This window comes from Phyllostomus discolor, chromosome 15, assembly GCF_004126475.2.
Source record: "Phyllostomus discolor isolate MPI-MPIP mPhyDis1 chromosome 15, mPhyDis1.pri.v3, whole genome shotgun sequence".
In the NCBI taxonomy this organism is placed as follows: Eukaryota; Metazoa; Chordata; class Mammalia; order Chiroptera; family Phyllostomidae; genus Phyllostomus; species Phyllostomus discolor.
Genome location: NC_040917.2, coordinates 14,602,223 through 14,626,438, shown reverse-complemented (window position 1 = coordinate 14,626,438; position 24,216 = coordinate 14,602,223). Strand labels below are relative to the sequence as shown.

At 58.2% G+C, this 24,216-nt stretch overlaps 1 protein-coding gene across 6 annotated transcripts; it reads left to right on the top strand.

The window, feature by feature from the left end:
- The first annotated feature begins 2,810 nt into the window (after positions 1-2,810).
- PSEN2 (presenilin 2) lies at positions 2,811-23,096 on the top strand. Of its 6 annotated transcripts, none has more exons than XM_028531156.1 (11): positions 2,811-2,909; positions 10,417-10,580; positions 12,579-12,793; positions 13,861-14,002; positions 15,845-15,912; positions 16,605-16,825; positions 17,449-17,547; positions 19,987-20,070; positions 20,421-20,522; positions 20,996-21,114; positions 22,319-23,096. In XM_028531156.1, the coding sequence occupies exons 2-11, from the start codon at positions 10,437-10,439 to the stop codon at positions 22,472-22,474; spliced, it is 1,350 nt and encodes a 449-aa protein (XP_028386957.1). In that variant the 5' UTR covers positions 2,811-2,909; positions 10,417-10,436; the 3' UTR covers positions 22,475-23,096. The 6 variants fall into 6 exon arrangements, with proteins under 6 accessions (XP_028386957.1, XP_028386958.1, XP_035872116.1 ...); XM_028531157.2 differs by having other exon boundaries at positions 2,837-2,909; positions 20,424-20,522; XM_036016223.1 differs by lacking the exon at positions 2,811-2,909 and adding an exon at positions 2,949-2,955.
- Positions 23,097-24,216: the final 1,120 nt, after the last annotated feature.

Below are 24,216 nucleotides of genomic sequence, written 5' to 3'. Positions count from 1 at the left end.
TAACTGCTTGAGAGCTACCACTTTCCTTCATCAGCCAACACGTCCGGAGTGGCAGGCAGAACCAAAGAACAAAGAAAGAGGAAGCTAGGATAGTCAAAAGAAAAAACATGTGCTGAAGTGCCTACGCAGTATGTGTTGTTTCATAAGTCTTGTTGGAAACATGACAAGGACATGGACATCCTTGAAATGGTGTCAAGAAACAAACACCAACACGCTAAGTCTGTGCATATCTGTGGCGTAGAATGACAGAAGGGAGGTGGAGGTACCCTGAGGCACAAAGGCTCAGATGTTCTCGAAGTGCGACTGCAGCCCCCGGAGGGTGCATGCGGGCACACGGTCTTCACAGGAACACTAAGACTTTGTCATCACCACACAGGACTGGGAGCCACTGTATTCTTCACGGCCACGAATTAGTGACTTTTTCAACGTGCCCGTTTCAGCTGAGAATGTACTTAACACAGTGGTAGAAACGATCAACTCCATTTAATGTCTGCTCTTGCGTGTGCACTCTGTTTCATGTCCTGGGTGACGACAAGGGAAGTAGGCATCAAGCATTTTTGCTACAAACTTAAGTGCCTTGGTTGTTGCCAGAAAAAGCACTTACGTGATCTCATTTGGGTGCACGCTGAGCTAGCTGATTTTTCCATTGAGCGCCATTTGTACTTGAAACGCAGACAGACAACCTCAAGTTATTCAGAGGTATCTGGCAGACAGTTCCTGAAAATAAACAAAGTGACTCTGCCACTTCAAGGGAAGCAACCAATGGCATTTGTTGCTAAAATTTCAGCTTTCAAGTGCAAAGGAGAACACTAGACTATTTGTATCTGCCATGGAGAGTTTCAAAGCTTCCCAGTAGTCAAAGATTTTTCAAGTGAGATTGGTGGTGATTTTAACAAACGCTATTGTGTTCTTTATATTGTATAATGAAATGTGTCAACCTTTGGGTGATCTGAGTAAGTCAACGAACCAATGTTTTTCTAAATGATCTGTACATGATGTCACAAAGCCATGCATAGACAAAAGATCCATTCAAATCCCCTTTTGACATTTAAAGTAATATAGTCACAGGGTCTAGGGAATAGGGTATGGACATTCTTGGGGGCTTCCAATTCCAAAAATTTCTAATGGATTCTCATCTAAGAAAATTACCAAAAGAAATACCAGGAAAAGACATCAGACGAGAATGAAGGTGTTCGTGGCTGATTTTTCTTTTCCTCTATTTACTTTCCTGTATTTTTCTACATAGCATACAAGTTTTACAAGAAAAAAATAGTTTTTAATGAAGAACCCACCACTAAAAACATACATGCAGTAAATAAACCTTTTTAGAGAAGTCTAAAAAAATATTGCATGAAATTGTAAGATGCTGAATGGCAGATGTATCCATCAGATCAAGCTGGGCTAGGCACGCTACAGTGGCAAGTGGCTCTGGGTCTCAGTGGCTAAAAACAAGGAAGGTTTCTTTGTTGCTCATGGGACACGTCCTTCCCCTGTGAGCTGTGAACCCAGCTTCCTGGAGCAGCCTCTCCCTGTAACACAGCTGATCTCCTGCCAGGAGAAGACTGGATGAAACCTGCTCCGGGTCTCAGAGCTTCTGTCCGGAACTTCCATGCAACCATGCAGCGTCTCTGTCAACCTCGGTCAAAGTCACAGGGCCACTCCTGCGCTCAGCAGGGCAGAAGAGTGTGACCGGACAGAAGTGAGAGGTGCAGAACGTTTGTGAGCAGTCACTCAATCTGTCATTCCAACGTCAAGCAAGTCAAGACCACAAACAGAAGAGAGAGGTTGAAGGACAGCAATGAACATTTGTTGAGTGTCACCCGTGTTCCTGTCACGTTTACCCTTATTTCTGTTTGAATCCTCTCCACAATCCTCTTCACATACGAGGAGGAAACGGAGGCCCAGCGAGGTTAAGTCATTGGCCTGGGTCATGCGGCAAATAAGTGGAAAAAATGCATTTCAAACCCAGGTTCTTAAGCTCATGTGGTTCCCACTACCCGCCCCCCCCCCCCCCCCGCACTGTCTAGCGGGCAGCGTTTGGTTTCTAAAGCGTCTTCAGAGAAGACACCAGTCCCGGGACACGGACACCTGAAGCAGAGGCCATCCCTTCCCAAGCCGAGGTCAGGGTCAGGAAGGCGCTTACTCATCCGTCACAAACCAGCATGTGAAAAGCAGCTGAGAGTGCTGACCTCAAAGGAGAACCGCGAAGGGAAGGAATTCATCCGAGATCCCTCGGCCACAGCCCGGTGCGTGCCCTGACACGGAGAGGGCTGCGGCCTTGGGTCGTACTCACTCCCGCACTCACTCCTGCAGCTCCCGGCCCGTGCTCCCTTGGGGAGCTGCTTCGTCTTTGGGGACCTCCTTCTCCCCATGTGCAAAAAAGGAATCCCTGGTGCCCGCCCTCACAGAGTTGTTCCCACAACTGAAATAAGACAAATAAAATGGAAATCGCCTATAATGGAGACCCGATAAATGAAGGTCCATTCCCTATCCCTCCCGTTCTGGAATCCAGGAAAGGTAGGACCCAGGCACCTAAAACCCACTGTCGCTCCACGGTGCCGCCAGGCCCCGGTAGGACAGAGGCCCGGCCTCCCCTCTTTGTAAGGTCAGTGCCCACTCCCGTGCCAGGTTTAACCTGACCGGCGCCGCGCGCAGCCTGCGGGCCGGGACCCTGCGCTTACCGGCTCCAGGCTGGGCCAGGCCCAGAGGCGGGAACGCCGAGCAGCCGATGGGGCGGGGTCTGCGCCGGGGCGGGGGCAGGGGCGGGGCCGGACCCGGGGCGGGGCCTGGGCCGGCCCTGGGCGGGGCCTGGGCTGGGGCGGGGCCAGGGCGGGGTCTGAGCTGTCGCCGGGTTTGGCCGGGCGCGGGGCCAGCCGCGTCAACACCCATCGAGAGTCGCGGAGAAACAGGTGAGCCGGTGGGCAGCCAGGGCTCATGGCGAGCGGGCAGGGTCCGGTAGCTCGTAGGACAGAGGCCTCGGGTAGATCGCGACCCGCGGGCCAGGCCCTGCCCTGCGCGCGCCCCTTGCCGGGGCCTCTCGCGGTCCCTTCACCAGTTCCGGGGCTACAGACCCTGCGCGCACCGCGGTCCCTGCGCGCGCCGCACACCCGGCCTCTGCGGCTGGCGCGGGGGCGGGAGAGGGGAGGTGCCGGGACGGGCACTCCCGGAGCCGGCCTGGAACTGGGTCGGGAGGTAGTGCGGAGAGTGGCCCCGAGGCTTTGGGCCTTCTGCCGGGCGGGGTCATCCCCGCCTCCGACTCCCCGCTGGGGTGGGCGCGGTGCGAGTTGTTAAAGGGCCAGGGCATTCAAAGGAGCAGAGCACGTGAGGCTGGAAGGCGTGTGGACCGTGACTTTTGTCCTTTCCTCCTGATTGGGACCTCCCTGACTCCCTGTGGCGCGGGCCCTGGGCACTGCTTTGCTAGGGCAGGAGGGGAGACAAGAGGGGAGACGGGGGTCTTCTCGCGAGTATAAGGAACTAAACCGCAGGTCAGGACCTGGAGCGGGGAGACTTGGTGATCAGTGGCCTTTCACTGTTTTATCAGGCATTTACAACTGTGCGGAGACTCCCAGAATCAAGCTTTTGAAGGAACCTAAATAGTAGCTAGTCCCCAGCCCAAATTTTATCAATGAAGAAACTCAGCCCACAAGGCTCAAGTGACTTTGTGCAAGGTCGCCCAGGTAGGGTAAAGCGGAGCCAGGCTGTCTCTCGTTCTGCTGCCCAGTCCTTGGACCTTGGCAGTTGGATGAATGCTCCTGTCTACTGACTTAACATGCATTCCCTTTTCAAGGTATGAATTGTTGCTTGGTGGACCAATTGCATCCCCATTTACAGGTAGAGAACCTGAGAGGCATCGCACGAGAAAAAATTGCAGAGCCAACTTAACTCAAAATGGATATCCTGGGCTGCCAAGCTTGTGCTGAGAGTAACTTGATCAGGATAGGCCCTGGCTTCCTATATGGGTGCCCCTGATGTCTGCATAGTTCATTCTGTAGACACCTGAGCTTCCGAGGCCTTCAGCCAAGACCTTTGGCAGAAATTAAAGGCTTTGGATAAGCTGCTGCAGGTGTGTGAGCCTCAGGTTCACTTCTGTGTGAATGTGGTTGTGTGGCCGTGGGCAAACCTGTCCGTAGCTGTGTTTTCAGAGCCCAGATGGTGAAGGGGCTGGGGAGTCCAGCTCCAGCTCAGAGCTGCAGCTTCAGCCATGCATCAGGCAGGCGGGCTTTCTGGGTTCATGCGTTGCGTGTGTGAGGGGGCATTTAGGGCAGGGGCTGGAAGTGGGGGGCTTGGAGGAATGTTGCTATACAGTGGGATGGAGGTGGTTTCGGGGAAAATTCTATATTGTTTGGTGTCGAAGTACCTGGGCACCAGGTGTATAGTTGTATTTGGTGCAAGTGTCAGACGAATGCCCTGTTCGCATCTGTTTGAGAAAGTGGAGGACAAGTTGGAGCCTGGGCAGAGGCTGCCACTCGGATGTGCCTAGAGGCCAGTGCAGGTTGTCGTGCTTGTCACCATGCCCTCGGCTCTTCCCGGTACCATCGTGCAAACACACCACTGACCTTGGCTTCTAAGTTATTGATGAGGAGGAGGATGATGTAGCATATCTCACTTTAGGAGTTTGTCGTCCACAATAAAACCATTTAGTATAGTAGTTATCACAGTTATCTTCAGGGTTTCAATCACACTGCAGTAGCTATGATTTCCACCCTCCTGCAGAAGAAGGGGAAGCTGAAGTTCAGGGAGTTAAGCAACTTTTCCTGTTACGTGGCTTTGGTGACTGAGCACCAGGATTCGCTCCCAGCTGTCTGTGTCTTCTTAACATTTGGAGCTTTTGTGCAAGAGGTTTCCTACATCCACCCCCACCCGTGTCCCTGCACTGCTGTCAGGGAGTGTCTGTGTGGTGTCTGACTACCTGGCAAAGCAGAGATATATTAAAAATTAAGTGTATGTACACACACATACATATATATACATATACTTAAAAAAGTAATAAACCAAAGCAATGTGTGTAGGTCCCATGCACGTTTCCCCTGAAGACATCTTTGGCTGGTGTTCAGCTGTTGCTTTGACTCGAGGACTCTGTGTCGTTGGGGACTGGCAAGACAACCAGTGTTTGCAAGAATTCCCACCTGTTCCCGGACTTCAGCCGTTGGGGGTGGGGCTGCTGGGAGGAATGTCAGGGCTCTGAGGCTGGCAGGGCCTCCAGGCTGCCACTGGCCAGGGCCTGGAGGTTCTTCTCACCTTGAGCTGGCTGGTCTGATGTGGAATCAGTGCTGGCCTCCAGGCCTGGCAGTGGACCTTGTGAAATTCTGAGGAAAGAGATCAATTCCAACCGGCCTATTCATTGCCTGGGAGAACGGGTTGCGCAGTCATCTTTGCCAAAACAGTCTTCTGGAGCATGGGAAGAAAAAATTGAAAGGTGCTAACCTTTCTGCTGTCCCTTAACCAGCAGCTTGCTGGCTTTTTAAAAATAAAAGTAAGACGTGTTCTAAAAAAAAAAAAACAAATGGATAAACTTAATGCTACACGCAGGGGGGAAAAAAGTAATGTGTGTTCATCCTGGGAAAATTCAGGCCATATTTTTTTAAAAGCCCAGTAGCCCTCAGCCCAGTGATAACTGCTATTATCAGGCATTTCCTTACCGCGCTGTAGGCCCACCCATATGTCGTTATCTGTCAAAATGCTAGAGGTGGGAAGCTGGAGAGGAAGTTCTATGTCCTGTTTTTCCTGTTAATGTTATGCCTTCAGAATTTTCCCTTTGTTGGGAATTCTTGGAAAACCGGTTCTGATTGGTGTGTAGACCATCACTTATCGCACTAGTGCCATAGCAGGTGCGATAAGTGCGCTATGATTATGTTATCGTAACCCTTTTGATTTGGCTGAGGGTAGCAGTGCCCTGCCCCTGCCCACATGTGGGCACTCCCCGTCCCTGTGCCACGCCCGGGTGGGAGCCACCACCCTCTCCACCCCCATGTGGAGCACTAATAGCAGAGGGGCAGCAGCAGCTGGACTTGTGGGGGTGGCGGAGAGACACTGCTGAGTTTGTGAGGCAATGGTGATCTGGTGAATATTTATAATTCACTGACCTCTCGTCTGTGTTTCGGAGAAGCTGTGTATTAAAGAAAACACAAACGCCTGCCCACGGAAGAGGTGTGTGCCCCACAAAGGCGGGCTGTGTGGGCCGCCTGCATGACCACGGCCCTGGGCCGCCCAGTGCACGGCTCTCCTAGGTGCCTGAGCAGGCGGGAAGTAACTGTGGCTCTTGATCTTGGGACTTCCTTGTGTCCTCCAGAGCTTCTGTTTCTTTAACTATAAAATAGGGCATCGGCTAGATGGCCTTTAACGCCCTTGCCGGTTCTGACACTCGTCCTGGGGACGTGCTCTTTAGTTTGAGAAAGTGTTCCCGTTGCCAGTGCCGGGGGCCCCTCCCAAGAGGGGCACCAGCGGGCTTCCATTGTCCCCCTTCACTGTGTCCCTGTGTCTATTTCATCTGTTAGAACTGCCATTTGCTTATTAAACACCTGCTGTGTGCTGGGCACTTGATACATGATCTCGAGTTTGCACAGTGTTCTTGCAGGGTATGCCTGTTTCGCTTTTTCCAGAAGAAGGAATGGGCCACGTGAAGCTACGTAAATTGTCTGAGGCCACGCAGCCAGAGAGCACGTGGCTGAAGCCTCCTCCCCAGTGCTGGGGAGAACCATCCAGCACGTGACGTCCATCTTGGTTCGGGCTGAACTAGATGGACAGGCGGATGAAGGTCCTCCAGGGCCAAATGCATCGTCAGAAGCCTGGGGCTGGGGACGCAGACAGGGAGGGAAGCTGTGGGAATTTCTAAAGAAAATTCGAAGGGAGTGTCCTCACCTCAGCAAACCCTTTCCTAGTAGAAGGGAAGACTGAATTTCCCGTGAGTCATGGGTGCTGTGAGGTGTGACCACAGAAAGTGGCCTGTTTAAAACTAACACCACCCTCTCTGCACTGGAGGGAAATTGGTTGAACTAGGCCTGCAAACAAACAAACAAACAAACAAAAACAAAAAACAACCGAGTGTTCGGGACCCAGCCCTCTTTGCAGCCCCAACTGTTTGTTGTACGTTGCAGTAGCTGCTGAGTTGCTTTTGGAGCTACAATTTCCATCTTTTCCCATAAGGCACCAGTGTTTACTGTGGCATTTAAGAAATCTGTCTCCTACTGAGGTCCATTAGCCTTGCATTTTAAGGTCAAAACATTTGCATTTCTCTGAAATGGGAAAGAGGTTGAAAAAAACTGGGTCACCAGGTTTCTATAATAATTGCAGGAAACGATGTAAGCATGCCGGGAAGTTCTCTGGGTCAGTGTCCCTCGGTTTGGCTACTTCAGCACTTTGGTTCCATTCAGCTGATTGATGGGAGTGAGCAGCGGCTACTTGGGACGTTTGCCTTTGCATCCGAACCCAAGGCAGCTGTCAGCCCCTGTGCCTTGTTCCGGGAAGGGTTCCCTGGACCCTCTCTGTCCCCGTCAGCCCCTCTGCCTCTTCCTGCGGCCCCCTCAGAGAAGGAATGGGGTGCTGGTTGCTATGTGGGTGACAGGATTTGACATCAGTGATAGGAGAGTCACCCAGCCCCACCCCCACCAGCCTGTGAGTCAGCCTCCCTCGGGAGCTGATGTCACCGCTGCTGCTCCGAGGGGGACAAACATCCCGCAGGTTGTTTATCTGCACAGATTTGGGGGGCGGTTTTCCCCTCAGGCACCTTTAGGCTTCTGTTCCCACTGAGAAGCAAAGGAGTACGTCCCAGCTGCTCTGTTCTCCTCCAGGAGCCAGGTAACGAGAGGGGCTGGAGGAGACGGCAGGCGGCTTCCCCAGCCCATCTGCTCCCCCTGTTCCCGCTCCCCCGCCGTCCAGTGGGAGGGGGTGCGGGAGAGGCAGAAGAAAACCTGTCTGAGTGTTGACACTCATGGTGTCCCTTTAAAAAAATTCATAGCTTTAAAGAAACCTGTACAAATGCAGTCCGTGTTTATTATAGAAGCTTTAGAAGTGCAGAAATATATTAAATCAAAAATCACCCACAATCTCACTGTCCAAACCTTCAAACATCCTTTGAAGTTTTGTAATATTTTTTACCAGGCCTTTATACACACCCACACACACCCACACGTGTATATATATATATTTTTTTTTAAATAAGGTGTTTTTAGTGGTCATATAATAACCCCCCTCAGATGGCTATATCAGAGGACAGAGGCAGTTCAGTCCTTTTCACTTCTATTACAATTATAAATAAAGGCAACAAACGTGTTTTTATGCAAATCTTATATTGCTTTCTTAGGCCCAACTCCAATAAGTAACATTTCAGGATCAAAAGGTACGACTGTTTTAAAGCCTTTGAAAAGTTTTTATTGCTTTCCGAAGGCCGGTCCAGTTCGTACCAGGGGTGTCTGAGCCCCACTGTCCCCACACCCTCCTCCACGGGGGGCATTTCTTGGGGGGACCTTTCCAGACTGAGCTCGCGTTTCTGCTGCAGCGTTCTCAGTCTGCAAAGCTCTGCTCCTCTGCCCGCCTGCTCTCTGACCAGACACGGGGTATCCAGGAGAAAGGCTGCCCCCTCTGTTGCCCCCCCCCCACCCTGATTTAGTGGGCAAGTGGCCCAGGGGCCAGGGAGGTGGACTGTCACCGGACACTTGCAGTTCTGAGCTGGGGGCCCAGGCTGGAGTGTCTGGTTCCCCGGCAGGGGCGGCCACAGGGGAGGTCTGACACCAGCCTGAAAAATCACCCAGGGCCTGTCTGGAAATGCAGACCCCTGGCCCTTGGGTCGGCCGGAGCCCCGGGATCTGCGTGTGGGTTAAGCAGCCTAGTGGGGTCGGGACCTGACCGCCCAGGTCCGAGGGTGATGGTGAACCCACCACTCTCCAGAGGCAGGCACCCCCGATCGGCTGCCCCCCCCCCCGCCCCAAGCACCGCGAGGGTAAATCACAGGCACCCCGAGGCCTGGGGCGACCGGAAAGAGGGAGGTTGTAAGGCCATTATTAATCCACACCCCAAGCCAAACGGACAGGCTGGAAAATAGCATTAGGAGAGCCGCCTGGAGGTCCACACCCGTCCGAGGCTCTGCTGCATGTGATTCAGGGATGCTGATGCAGAGACAATTCAGGCACGCCCTAGTTCTGGGTACCATCCACCCTTCAGTAAGAATGAACTCCCCCAGGCCAGAGTGAGTGACCAGGGAACTGTCGGGTGCCAGCAGGTATTTATTTAGATTTCTATCTTGCAAGACTGAGCCTCACAGAGAAGGACTTGAAACTTCTCCCGGATCCCCACTTGATGAAGGGACTCAAGCTGTGAACTTTCTGAGTCCGCTCCGCCGCTCTTTCCCACCGGCGCATGCGCACACGCGCCCCACGCGGTCTCACCGCTCCCCAGGCTAAGGGGCTCCAGCTGCCACTTGTAGGCGCACGCCTCTCACCTCCCTCCCTGCGCCCCGCACCCAGGCACTCCGCTGCCGCCCAGACGCTTCTCCCTTTTAACCCGTAGACACCTGGGTTCCAAATCTACGGTCTCCCCGCGAGATAGCCTCCTCCTGCCTGCCGCGTCTGACTCTGTGCTTGGCCTCATCCTGGCCTCCGGTCCTGTCTGTCCACCTCCTGGCGCCTTCTGCGTCCTGTGCGTCCATCCTGCCGACGCCTTCGGGGAGTCCTTTCCCCTTCTTTACTCCTTTTTCAGTCCTCAGCCAGGCGGACATCTCTGAACACAGATCTGATTGGCCTGTCACACTGTCCTGGGCAGGGGAGGGGGATGGTGGTGCACCGTACACCTCCTTAACACGGCCCAGGAGACCCTTCACACCTCCCCGCCGCTCTTGGCAGTGCCAGGCCCTGACTGTAACTTTCATCATGCCCTGCCCTTCCCTCCCACCTGGAACAATCTGTCCTCATCAGCAGCATGGCCTTCTCTAGGAAATGCTCCTGGCCTCAGGTCTGGTCCCTTCTTCATGCTTCTGTGCCGCTCGGTGGACACCTGGGTCATCAAATTTGTCACAGTGGGTGGTTTCTGTGTGTTTTTATGGATAAAAGTGTCTCTTACTTGTCTCCACATCCCCGGAGCCCGGTGCAGCGTTGGCACACTGCGGGTGCTTGGCGGGTGTGTGTTGGCTGATGGATGAGGGTGCTGACGGTGTGGAGAGGCCCCGACTTCTCTAGTGGGGCCTTTGGCCTCCTGGGGCCTGGATCTCCTCAGGCCAGTCCCTCTCGAGGCCGTCACAGCCTCAGTGGTGGCTGCTGGGGACCGTGGCTCTATAGCAGCCATTCCACACGGTGTCCTGGTGGGTGGCTGCAGGGTAAGACCTGTGTCCAGTTCTGAAATCCTCCTCTAGCCAGCCACCCGCTCCGCCCTGCCACCGTCTGTGCCACACAGGGAGACGGACGAGGTCACCTGTGTCTGTTTTCCCAGGTACCTGCGGAGGCCGGGCCATGCTCACGTTCATGGCCTCCGACAGCGAGGAGGAAGCATGCAACGAGCGGACGTCCCTGATGTCGGCCGAGAGCCCCACGCCGCGCTCCTGCCAGCAGGAGGCCAGGCAGGGCCCGGAGGACGGAGAGAATGCTGCCCCTTGGGTAGGTTCCCACCAGTGGGCTGAGGCCTCCAAACAGGCCCCTGGGGCTCCTGTGCCTAACGGGTGGAAACCAGGCATTCCTGGGTGCGGGGGGAGGGGAAAGTAAAAGTGAGAATGGCCAGAAAGGTGGGCAGTTGCCATGGCAGAGCTCACATCCGTTCTGCAAGGGCTCTGTAGTAGACTGCACATTCCCAGCCTGTTCAAGTTCAACTGCAGTGGACTGGGTCTCTGCCCCGTAGATTCACCTTCCTAGTGCAGGCACGTGAGAGTCGGTGTGGATGCAGGGACAGGTAACACATGCCCAAGAGTGGCAGGAGGAACACTGCCGGAGGGGACCCTTTCTGGCAGGTGGTAGACGTGGCGATCGAGAGATGACCATCCCTGAGTCACCTTAGACTTTTGAGCTGGGGATTCTGGCTGCTGTAACAAAACCACCAACGCCTGGGTGGCTTGCAAATTACACAGAAATTTAATTCGCACTGTCTGGAGACCGGAAGCCCAAGATCAGGCAAGGTGCCAGCAGATCTGGTGTCCAGCGAGAGGCCCCTTGCCCGGTTCACAGGCGGCTGTCTTCTCTGTGTCCTCACGTGGCGGGAGGGGTGAGCAGGCTCTCTGTGGTTCCTTTTGTAAGGGCTCTGTCCCTGTTCACGAGGGCTCTGCTCTTGTGACCCACTCACCTCCCAAAGGCCCCCCCTCGTGACACCATCACAGTGGGCGTTAAGTTGCAACACAGGAATTTTGGAGGGGCACACATTCATTCAGTTCACACAGGAGGGGTGGGCCACGCTGTGGTCTTGTCTCTGCAGCCCAGAGGGCTGACAATAACATCCTGAAGTGGCGGGTGTACTTGGGAGGGTCATCTACCCAAGCCGCCTCCCTTCTTACCAGGGCAAAGCAGTGTCTGAATTCGCCTGCATCTCATTCTTCGTTTTACCCAGGACAGTATTAAAAAACCTTGCCACGTGGACCTTTCTCTTCCCGCCAGCCCGAGTCCCCTGTGCTGAACTTGGAGTTCATGTCTCCTGCCTGGAACGCTCTGTGCTCTCAGAGCGGGACCTCACCAGCTCAAGGCCACCGCTCGGCCCGTCCTTGGCCTTTTCTTGGTAGTTTCTTCATCTTGTATCCCCAGGAGTGTTTGTGCATTTTAGCTGTTTCAGTTCCTGTTCATTAACGGCTTGTTTCTTTTCCTTCTCCTCGGAGTATCCAGATCGAAATCTCTGCAGAGCACCGATACCGAAGCAATAATCATTTTTGATTTCCATTTCATTTGACTTTGTCTTTGGCCGTGACTGTAATGGCCATGATGGCTAATGACCCTAAATTGCCACAATTCCAAGACAGAAATCCTTATCGGTTAATTTACGCCAGCATCTGGCAGGCCTCCCTGCTGCCCCCTCCTCTGCTCGCTCGCTGGCTCTCCCAGCTCCCCATAGGCCAGGTCCCCCCAGGCGCTTTTTGTGGGGTTGGCCTCCCCGGTTCGGAGCGCAAATTGCGCAGGCTTGATTTTGGCAGGGGCAGAAGTTCGAAGTGATGTCTTTTTCTGCTAACTCCCCGTGTCTTACTTATAATCAAAGAAAGCCCCTGTGTGTTCTGATCAATCTAGTTTGCGATTTGTCAGCCAGAAACGTTTACTCTCCAGCTTCCTCCTGTCGCCTGGCCTGTCCCCTCCAAGTCAGTATGGCCACGTGAACAGAACTGAGGGGCACCCTGAGCCCCTGCACTGAGGTAGGGGACAGCTAGCTCTTAGATGTGCCCCAAACCCATGAGCCATTAAGCCAGGGGCCTGCGGACCACCCTCCCCGATAGCTGCCGTGGCCTCCCTGCATCTGCGGTGGTTAGCACCAACTCTGAGTTTTCTCTGGTTGTGTTTATACATTTTTCAAATGCCCTGGCATTTCAAACGTTCAAACTGCTTGTTTCCTCTTCCAAAACACCCATGCCCTGTGTCGGTCGCCGCCTCGGGGGTATTTGGTGGCCCACACAGTGTGGTTTCCCACAGAGAAACCAGGATGGCGAGGAGGACCACGAGGAGGACCCTGACCGTTACGTCTGTAGCGGGGTCCCTGGGCGGCTGCCGGGCCTGGAGGAGGAGCTGACCCTCAAATACGGAGCGAAGCACGTGATCATGCTCTTCGTGCCGGTGACCCTGTGCATGATTGTGGTGGTGGCCACCATCAAGTCCGTGCGCTTCTACACGGAGAAGAACGGGCAGCTGTGAGTGGGGGCCCGGGCGGGGTGGGGGCGGGGCTGGGTCGGGCTCGCTGCCACTGCAGCTCCGTGCTGGTGGCGGGAAGGAGAGGTTTGATAAAAAGGTTACCAGGAGCATTAAGGGAGTTGATACATGTAAAGGCCTAGCGCAGCGCCCCGCTGTGGCACGCTGGGTTTACTGCAGGAGGCACGCTTTCACCTAGTGGTGCTGAGCGCGGTACCCCCAGTGCCAGGCCCCGGGCGCGGCGGTGCTGCCTGTCCCTGCGTGACCTTAAACGAGGCTCCTCCTCTCTGCGCCTCTGCTCCCGTGAACGTAAACCGATGTGTCTGGACCAGGTTCCTCAGCTCACATCCAGCCTCGTGAGGGAGATGGTGTTGATTTTAGTAAAGAGAACGCGAGCAGGAGCAGTGGCCCAGAAAAATGAGACGCTTCCCCTCCCTCACCCCACCTCCCTGTGTCAATCACTGCCAAGTACCTTCCCCCCCATTTTTTTCTAATTTAGGCAGTTTTTGTAAAATTTTGTTTCTGAAAGAAAGGAGCAGAGAGAGAAGCCCCCACTGTCAAGAAGCTTATCCTCTGCTGGGGCCGCAGACAGCAGAGGTGAAAAGCACTCAGAGAGCTTGAGGACTTTGCAGGCTGCTCACATCCCGTGGGCCAGGTGGGCCAGGGAGGCGCAGGGACCTGCTTTCCTGAGCTGACTGCGCTGGGTGGGGTAGAAGCAGGGGTACATCCCAGGCCGGATGGGGCTGACAGTGAGGGGTGTGGGAACCCGCCAGCTCTCCTGGGACCAGAACAGAGCAGTGGGCAGGCGCCTCCGGGCCAGGTCCCAGTGGCGTGGGGACACAGGGCCTTGAGGCGGTCATCCGAGCCCTTTCCCACCGTTACTTTGGGTCTGGCCATCAGGCTGAGAGGTCGGGGCTGGACGGCCGGGCAGCTGGTGGGGAGGGCGGACAGCACCCCAGCCGGGCAGGTGTTCCCAGGGCGCCTGCACCAGCGGACCGAGGCTCCGTCCGGATGGGGGCACCCGGGGCAGGCAGAGAAGGGACACCAAGGCCCCCGCCTTTGCCCTCAGCATCTACACGCCGTTCACGGAGAACACGCCCTCGGTGGGCCAGCGCCTGCTCAACTCCGTGCTCAACACCCTCATCATGATCAGCGTCATCGTGGTCATGACCATCTTCCTGGTCGTGCTGTACAAGTACCGCTGCTACAAGGTGAGCGCCGGCCCGCGCGCCGCCCCCCCGCCCGGCCCTGCTCCCGGCCGCCCACCGGGCGGGTCCTTCTGTGCAGCAACCGTTGGCTTAAAAAAAAAAAAAATCAGAGTCCCTTTTTTTCCTGCAAAACAGACTCTGATTTTTGGTACTCACACCCCCCTCCTGCCCTGGCCATGGATTACCCAAGGCTCTTTGCTTTCAAGCTTACCCATAATCCCACCGAATCGAGTCCCTCCCCGCCATGTGCCGAGTGTCACTTCTCATATTCTAAGTGAATGTTATCTTGCTTCCCCTTCTGAAGTGAGACGTTCTATTTTAGGCTCCCTTGACCCCACACTTCCCCCCCCCCCCAGGTTTATTTTTAGTTTCCCGTTTCCCTTTGGGCCGGGGAGGTACAGATGCTATGCTAGGGTCTTCCAGCACAGACAGGCCACGTGGCCCCCCTTCGGCTGCGGAGTGGCCGCAGGAGGTGGCGCAGGGAGTGGGGTCCTCCTGACCCCCAGCCGTGGGCATTGTCCCCAGAGATATTGTAAGCTTTTAGATGTGAGTTTCAGGCTCTTCCCCCACGGAGGGCTCTGAAGCCCCGGTGACTAGAAGGAAGTTAAGGCAGGCACAACCTGGCGTAAAACCGATCGCACACGGGCACGCACAGCACTTTGTGTTCGGGCCGCCACCGCCTGTGGAGCAGGTAGAGGGAGATGGGGGGCCCAGTCCGGAGCCCCTTCCTGGCGGGGGGTGGGGGGTGGAAGTGGGACTGAGTGATGGGAGAGGCAGCCTGGAAGTACCCAGAAGCTGAGGCCTGTCGATGAATAATTACCCATGTAAACGATCCCAGCGCTCTAAGTTGGGGTGGGGCGGGTGGTGGGGAGCAGAGGCTACAGCGCAAACAACAGCCAGGCATGAGCGGTGGGCGGGGGGGTGGGGGGGCAGGTATGGGAAGCCAGCACTTCCGTGGCCAATCCCAGGGACCGTGCAGTAAGGGTCCTGGCAGGTCCCACGACACTCAGGCGCTGACAGCCGCCTTGGGTGGGCGTGGCTGGCCGGGACAAAAGGGCATCAGCACCTCCCAAAGGCAGTCACACGCAGCCCGACGAAGGCCACCCGTTTCAGTCCCGGTAGACCGGGTCCTCCCTGAGATCTCTCGTGGCCCATGCTGGGCCTGTCCCCAGAGTAAGGGGACTGGCAGGAGCGTCACCACTGTGCTGCTGACGGCTGGCCAAGGGACTGGCTCAGGGGCAGCCTTACCCTCGTCCTTGGCCCTCCCGCGTCCGGCCAGGAGAGGAGAGGGCGCCGGTGCTCGGGGGAGGGCGGGGGGGGGGACTCCCTGTGCTGACGGTTCAGAAGAGGCTCCCTCGAGAGCCTGCACTGACCGCTCTGTCTAACCCCCCTAACGAGTCTTCCGTTGCTTCATCCCACCCACGCGTTTTCTTTATAGTCCTTGTCACGCCTGCTGGGATATGTGTGTGTGTGTGTGTGTGTGTGTGTCCCCACTGCCCTCACGCTGGGAGGCAGCACACACGGGCCAAGACGCCGCTGGCTTTTCCTCCGGGCGCAGGGGTGCCTGGCGTGTCGGGGACACCCAACACACCCTGAGTGCGTGCTCTGGTCCGGGTGCTCAGACTTAAAGGAGGTCTGTCTCCTTCACACCCTTGCTGGGTGACCTTCAGAGACCTTGACCTCCCCTGCCCCCCGGATCTGGGAAATGGCCGCTAGTGCCCCCCAGCACAGTCTCACAGGAGCCCCATGCAGAACGGTTTCTGGGCATGAGCCTCGGTGCCCAGCACCTGAGGCCCAAGACACGTGGGCCCGTGGTGTGGTCACTCTGCCCGTCTCCCCGCCCAGTTCATCCACGGCTGGCTCATCGTGTCCTCGCTGATGCTGCTGTTCCTCTTCACCTACATCTACCTCGGGTGAGTGGCGGCTGGCGGGCGGCGGGGGTCTCAGGGGCCCTCCCCGGGCGGCACGAGTGACTGTAAAGGGCCTGGGCGGGGAAGGGCGCCCCTTGGGCCCCACACCCCCGGGTGTCTCTGCTCCAGGAGCCCGGCCCGCGTCCCACGGGCTGCGTTCGGACACAGGGCAGTGGGCTCCACAGGGGGCCGCACATCTCTCTCTGCTCCCTAAGGGGACGCAGATAAGCAGGGCCAGCGTGGGGAAGGTGCTCTGTGACCCCGAGGAGAGTAGGGCCCCTCAAAATTTACATTCTAGGCTTGGGGCTTGGCCTGGGTTCTCCCTGGTGCATGGCAAAAGTGGTCTCTGTTGCCCTTGGTTTGGGGTATCAGCCTGACCCAGGGGCCCAAAGAGACAGGAGGGCCAGGAGAACACACTTTTCCCAGGGGCCAAGGGCCCTCCGGGTTGTGCCAGAGCACGTGTACGTGAACCAGCCCAGGAATGAGACGCCGGTTTACTCCCCGCCTTGCTCCGGAAATGGTTCCAGGTGGCTCGCTGAGGGCTCATGGCAATGGGGAAGGGACAGCGGTCCGTGGAACCAGGAGCCGGAAACACCCCGTTGGGACTTAATGGTCGAGGAGCGGGGGCTGCTGAATTGCAGCGGGCCCCACTTCCCCACTGAGTGCCATGCCCCCCCTACCCTGGGCTCCCGCAGGGAAGTGCTCAAGACCTACAACGTGGCCATGGACCACCCCACGCTGCTGCTGACCGTCTGGAACTTCGGGGCGGTGGGCATGGTGTGCATCCACTGGAAGGGCCCCCTGGTGCTGCAGCAGGCCTACCTCATCGCCATCAGCGCGCTCATGGCCCTGGTGTTCATCAAGTACCTCCCGGAGTGGTCCGCGTGGGTCATCCTGGGCGCCATCTCCGTGTACGGTGAGCGGGCGCGGGCGGCGCCAGGGCTGGTGGTGGGCAGTGGGGCCGGCGTCTGGGGCGAGTTCTCGCTGCTGCTGCTCACGTGTGGCAGGTGCGGGAAAGGTCCCCTCCCCTCCCCTCGGGGCCCGGCTGGTCCTCCTCCGGGGAGGCTTGCCTTCGTACGGCCTGCGTGGTCCTGTAGCCTTGTGCCTGCTGGTGTGGTTGTCAGTGACGGCAGATGCTGGCCGAGCATGCCCACTGTTAGCCCTCGGCACGCTGTCAGTCTCGGGCACAGACACCTACACGGCACCTACGAGCAACCAGCATCCAAACAGCGGGCCGCTCTCTCATTAGTGTCCAGGCGGCTGCCGTCACCAGTGCTGTTTCTGTTCCTGCCATGTGGGGGCCCAGAGCAGTGGGGCCTCAAGTTCATCCTCCCGCTCTGTGCCCCAGCCAGGGCAGACTCCAGAGACGGGGCTGGAGACCCAGGGGATGGGCGATGGGGCGGCAGGGCCCTCCCTGAGAGCCTGACACTTGGGCCTCTGGGACACAGCGGCCCCGTCCACGCCGGCGTCACGAGGGCTGGCTCCCCTCTTTGGGGGTCGTTCAGAAATCAGTGTCTGTTTCACCTTGCTTCTCCCCAGATCTCGTGGCCGTGCTGTGCCCCAAAGGGCCGCTGAGGATGCTGGTGGAGACCGCGCAGGAGAGAAACGAGCCCATATTCCCCGCCCTGATATACTCGTGTGAGTGGCCCCCGCACCCCCTCCGACGTGGGGTCAGCGGCACTGAGGCGGGAGCCAGGGGCAGGTTGTTGGCCGCTGTGGCTCTCGGCGTTGACTAGGAGATGGCTGTCCTTTCCCTGAGCCAAGGGAGGAGGCGGTGGCCTCCCCCTTCCGGAGACGGCAGCACACACTCCCTGCTGTCACACAGGACAGAGCTTGGAAAGTTAGAGCAGGAGGGCCCCGGAGCTTCGCCCGCCCAGCGAAGGTGGCCGGCGCGTGGTGGGTGCCGACCGTGTTCCCAGAGCCGTGGCCACCTGCTCAGCCCTCCACGGCTGGAGGCGCTTCGGGGAGGGGCTCTTCGAGGGAGGGGTGTGGGGGAGCGGGGCTCGCCTGCCTTTCACTGGGCTTCCCTCGCAGCCACGTGGCTGGTTGCATGGATGTCTCCAAAGGGAAGGCACTCGGGGTGCCCCTGGGCTCAGGCCAGCGTGGAGGGGTTCGGGTCTGTGCGTGCACTCCACACACGTGTGTCAGATGTCAGACGTCCTACCCCCGCTCTGTGGCGGGCACTGTGCGGGGCACTGGGGTTGCCGCTGGAGGTGAGGCCCACACGGGCCCGGGCCTCCCGGAGCTCCCAGCGCTGTGCTGGTCACGCTCTCCTGTCCATTGCTGGTGGCGCCTGAGCAGAGAGCGTGAATCTCCGGGGCTCGGCTGTCTGCAGGGTACCCTGGAGAAACAGTCTGTGGAACAGCTATACAGCTTTGGGTACTCTCCAACACGTGCCGATTCGGGTGTGAAGGCACATCCCGGGCATGCTCCAAGGGGCCGCGTGTGGAAAGACGGAGTCTGTGCCCTCTGGTGGCGCTCGCGTTCTGGGAGGGAAGGCGGTGACTACACAGACAAACGTGTAGATCAGGAGGCGGCGGCTCTGTAGAAGGAACGCAGCGAAAGGGACCTGAGGACTTCGGGGTAGTGGGGCGCTGGTGTTCTGCATAAGGTGGTCCAGGAAGCCCTTTGTCATCTTCCTGCCTTAGGAGAATCTGGGGACAGAATTCCAGGCAGAAGGAGCCCCAACAAGTGCGAAGGCCCTGTGGTGGGCGTGGGCCTGGTGTGCCCAGGGCGTGCCCCCGGGTCGGCAGGGGGAGGGGCAGCCCCAGATCAGCGCAGGCCCTGCAGGCTGTGGTGAGGACGTGGCTTTACTCCGGAGTGAGATGTGGCAGCCGTGGAAGACTTTGGGGCTGGCCTGACTTGACATTTCCATGGGATCGCGCAGGTGGCTGAGTGGGGAACAAAGTGTGTGGGCATCAAGGGTGGGAGCCGGAACCAGGTTTGGAGGCTGAGTAACAGACAGCCCAGGAGAGAGGGGCTGGGCTTCGGCTCGGGGGCAGCAGTGGAGGCAATAGGATGTGGTTGCCTTCTGGGGGCATTTTGGAGGCGGCACTGGCACGGCGAGCTGATGGTTGGCACAGGATGGGAGAGCGTCAAGGATGATGTCAGTGTCTTGGGAGCAACAACACAGAGGATGGGGCTGGCAGCTGTTGGGAGCATTTGGGGCATGCCGAGTGTGAGATGCTCACTGGGCGTTCCGCTGGAGGGCTGGGACACAAGGCAGGGGAGGTCTCCGGGCCGGAGCGAGAAAACCGTGTTAAGACCCGTGACCCAGCAGTCCCACTTCTGGGCAGGTCCCCGAGAGAACTGAAGTGGGGTCTTGAACGTGTTTTTTGAACAACCACGTTTGTAGCAGCATTCGTTACAACGGCTAAGAGCTGGAAGCAGCCCTCGTGTCTGTCAGTGGGTGAATGGATCAACAAAATGTATATGTGTACACCGTGCATGGAATATTGTTCAGTCTTAAAAAAAAGAAAGAAATTCTGGCATGTGCTACATGGATGAGCCTTGAGGACATTATGCTGAGTGAATTAGGCCAGTCACAAAAAGATAAACACTGTAGATTCCACGTACGGGAGCTATCTGGGGTGAATTCACAGAGACAGAAAGTCAGACGGGCAGAGGAGACAGTGGGGCTTGTTCACTGGACACAAAGTTTCAGTGTTGCAAAATGAACAAGGTCTGGAGACGTGTTTCACAACAATGTGAATACACTTAGCACTATTAAACTGAACTGGCTTAAAAATGGTTAAGATGATACATTTTATGTTACATGTTTGTTTTTTTAACCACAATGAAACAAAACCATAATTAGTTCACCAAACTACTCACTGACATGATTACCTATGTTTTTGTGAAGAGGCAGCATAGATAGCAAAAGAGTTGTCTGCCCATACCCGGTCCGTGGGCCTGGACCCCTCCCCCAGTGGCCTCCTAATAGGGACACACCGAGCACCATGGAACTGAGGGTCCCGTGCAGGCTCCTGGGGACGCCGAGGGGCCCATCTGCCACGCAGGCCCAGGGGCAGCCACAGTTCGCCCCACCTGAGGCCTGACCCTTATCTCCTTCTCCAGCTGCCATGGTGTGGCCAGTGGGCATGGCCAAGCTGGACCCCTCCTCCCAGGGAGCCCTTCAGCTCCCCTACGACCCAGAGATGGGTGAGTATTGGGGGTGGGGAGCTTCTCGTCCCTGGGGGCAGCCCCTCTCGTGCGCCCAGCTCAGCCTGGCCTGGCCTCCCCGGGAGACACGGGGTCTGGGCGGGCAGGGGAGAGAACCAACCCCCTGGCATCTTGGGGGTTCAGGGAGGGGGCACTTCGGCCCTCTGCCTCAGTCTCCCTTCTCTTCCGTGGTCTGGAGAGTCTTGATCTTTGTGTTGGGGCTGGTGGGTGAGAGCGGGGCAGCCCCGAGCCCCAGAGAGGCCGTTGACTGTCCATCTGTCTCTCTCTCCCTCGTCCTCTTCCCGCACCCCCATGGTGATGCGGGCTACCTGCTGTTACTGGATACCCAGAAGAAGACTCCTACGACAATTTTGGGGAGCCCTCATACCCTGAAGTCTTCGAGCACCCCCTGCCTGGCTACCCAGGGGAGGAGCTGGAGGAAGAGGAGGAAAGTAAGGTGCCTGTGTCCAGATGGTCTGCGTGGCCCTGGGGGCGGGGGGCGGAGGTGGGGCTCCCTGAGGTCCAGGGAGAGGGGGTGGTGAGGGAGACGTCCCTGTCGTCAGAGATGGCTTCACAGGAGTCAGGGAGAGACCTGCAAGGGTGGTGTCGGGTGGGCAGGCCACAGGGACTTGGGCACGCAGACCAGAGCCTGTCACTTAACAGCATTCACGGCGTGCCAGCTGTGTGCCTGCGCGGTGACCACTCAGCCCGCAGGTCGCCCCTTGTCCCTCTGGCTGCCCCTTTCCCGGGGCAGCCGTTCCTTGTCCCCGGGCACGGGGGGTGGGTGGGCAGGCTGGTTGGCAGAGCTACCCTGGTTGGCCCCCTGAGCGCCCCCGGGCTCTCTCCCCTGCCTCCCTTGCCGCTCCCCTGGGGCTCCTGCGATGACGGACACCCCCCCCCCCCCCCCCCCGTCTTCCCCACACAGGGGGTGTGAAGCTCGGCCTCGGAGACTTCATCTTCTACAGCGTGCTGGTGGGCAAGGCAGCGGCCACGGGCAGCGGGGACTGGAACACCACCCTGGCTTGCTTTGTGGCCATCCTCATTGTAAGTGGGCCGTGGGGGCCCTGGGGTCTCCGTGTGGGCCCGTGGCTCCAGGGGGATTTTCAGATGCTGCGGCCCCGGGGAGGGGCCGAAGAGATGGGGGCTGGGCGGGCTTTCCAGGACCCTCACGTGAGACTGAGGCGCACAGGACGTGCTGGGTGTCGATGAGACGAGGGGCCCCGATGTCACTGGGCGCGCTTGCCGGGGGCGGCAAGGGCTCGGCCAGCTCGGTGTGCCCACATCAGGACCCCTGAGATTCTCGGAGGAGGCAGTGGCTGCAGGCCCCGCCTGGGGAGGGACGAGCTGCAGCTGGAAGTCAGGTCTGCATCTCCGGGGCTGGGTGTGCTCCCTCTGTGCACCACCCAGACTCCTTGGGGTTCTGAATCCCCGGGGCCTCCTGGGGCTCATGGGGGGGGAGCTGAGTACTTTGAGCCCGTCAGTGAAATCTGGAGGTCCCCACAGTCACGTAACGCAGCCGGAGCTGCGTAATGGGGGGGGGGGGCATGAACTACAGTGTCTGCCCCTCAGTGGCAGGGCTCTGAGCGGCTCACACTTGGGGCTCTGTCCCCGAGAACCCCGGGCAGCGCGTGGCTCATGAAGGCCAAGGCTCGGTTCTTCTGAGACGTCGTGTCTGTCGAGGAAGGTGGTGGACCCAGGCTCCTCCACCTTGGCCGGCCTCAGCTGAAACTCTGGTTCCCTGCCCCCACCCTGGACCACTGTTGTGTCTACAGGTGTGGGGACAGGATCGGACCCCCTGCACCTGCTTCGGAGGGGAGGAGTCACGTGGCATCTTTGGTTCCCCTGGTGTCCGCTGCTGAAACCCTTGCTGGCATTTCAGCTGAGCCCCTCCAATTCTCCTGTACATACGTGTCCCTCCGGGGGTAGGCATGCTGCCGTCAGGTCATACGTGTCACCACAGTAGACAGACAGGGAAGGCAGTCTGGTGGAGGCGGCAGCATCCAGAGTCAAGAGGCCGGCTTTCTGGTTCGCCCGTTCGTGGGCGGGGAGTTAGGATGGGAGCGAGAGCTTCTGCCCTGGACTCCTCACAGAGGTGCTGAGAGGACCCCCGGAGGTCATGGGTGTCCGGGGCTGTGGTCCTACAAGTCCCTGACGCGCCCCTGAGTCCAGGGCTGGGGCCGGCGCTACCTGCTCCCCTCCCCGGCTGGTACCGGTGACCACCCCCTCCCCCTCCCCCGCTGTCCTGCAGGGTTTGTGTCTGACCCTCCTGCTGCTCGCCGTGTTCAAGAAAGCACTGCCCGCCCTCCCCATCTCCATCACGTTCGGGCTCATCTTCTACTTCTCCACGGACAACCTGGTGCGCCCGTTCATGGACGCCCTGGCCTCCCGCCAGCTCTACATCTGAGGGCGCGTGGCTCTGCGGCCGGACGCGGTAGACGACTGTAGCTGGACGCAGCCGTGTAGTTTTACACTCTAGTGCCATTTAAGACTTCTCTCTCCTTAGAAAAAAAAAATCAACGAGAATAAAAAAGTACCGGGTTCACTCTGCGAAGGAGAACCAGCCTCTTGGTGCTAGCTGTTTCGCTGCCAGGCGCGGCTCGCCCCTCCGGGAGCCGTCGCAGCACTGGCGGGAAGCGGGGAGTCGATCCGGGCAAATGGAGGATCCGGCGAATGAAGGATCCGGCGAATGGAGGATCCGGTGAATGAAGGAAGGGGAACGTGGCGCAGGAGGAGGAGCGCGGAGACGGCCGCCTGGGCGCGCCTGGAGCCGAGCCGGAACGTTCCCAAGGCCAAGATGAAGGAGGGGGCGCGCGTACACCAGGACCGCAGTTGCACGCCCAGGGCAGCGCTGAACGCCTGGGCGCTCTGGCCGGAGAAGGAAAGCGCGTTTTCTCTGCACGGACTGTCCCCGGTGCTTTGTCTAGGATGTCACTGTTATTTTACTGCCTTTAGAAATCCAGCCCTGATCTCGTTACAGCAGTTCCCTGGGGGAATATTAGTATCAATAAAGAGACGAATCCTGGTGGCGTGGCGGATTCGGTCTGTCTGTCCGTCCGTCAGGGTGGGCCTTGGCCCTGCGTCTCACGGCCTCTCTGGGGACGTGGGTCTCGGGCACAGAAACCGGCTCGCCCAGTTGCGCAGGAGCGCGGCTCCACGCCGCCCCCTCCACGCCTGCAGTCGTTTCTTGGACCGGAAGGTCCCCTAAGCAAAGGCGCGCAGAGATCCGCGAGGCCTGGTAGCTGATAGCTTGGCGAGTGGCAGCCGCGCGTGCTCAGCACATGCCTCGTGCTGGCTTCAGCCGCGCACGTTGCCGGAATCCCCGGGAGGCGGTGGCCAGGACGTGGAGCGAGTGCCCTCGACTCACCAGCAGGTGGCGCGGCTGGGGCAGGGGGCAGGTAACAGCCTGTGTTCGGAAACCCGCCCTCCTCCATCTGCGGCCGCTTCCCTGGGCACTGGGGTGGGGGCGTGGCCAGGTCGGTTTTTCCCTTTCTCTGCAGCATCCGTGCATCGCAAGGAGCATCCTTCGGAATGAACCCGAGCTGCTTGACGCAGCCCAGAGCAGGCCCCCGGGCCCGCGGGAGCCGGCTGTCAGCCTGCTGAAGACATCCAGATGCCGTGTGCGCACTTCCCGAGGTGGCTGTCTCCCCGTCCCAGAAACTGTGCGGGCCGCGGAGCTGGCTGTGTATCACGAGGGGGACGAGAGAATCAAGTGTTTCGATGTGTGGCAGGAGACTCCTCCCCCCTGGGCTGCGTGTAGACGAGCAGAGGCGGCAGGACAGGCGGGTTGGCCTAGTGGCAGCAGCATTTCCAAGCGCTGGCGGTGGACGTCTGACGGCTGAAACTGGCTGTGACCCACTCACAGCCAGACATGCAGCGTGGCTACATCCCAGGGGCGACAGCTCAGAGCAGGGGGAGTTTTAAGAAGGTGAGGGCTGGTCCGGGATGGTGAAAACTCCCAAGAGATTAAAAGGGAAGAAACTGGGAGGAGCTCCTTCGTCGTGGCCGTGTTTATTGGCGTGGGGCTCCCAAAGGTGAGATCTGACAAGTGTTTGGGTGTGTTGGGCTGGAAGAGTTGTGTTCAAGGGCCTGACCGGGATGCTGCGGTGGAGGCCACACCCGAGGTAAAGCAGGAGGTGGGGTCCCTTA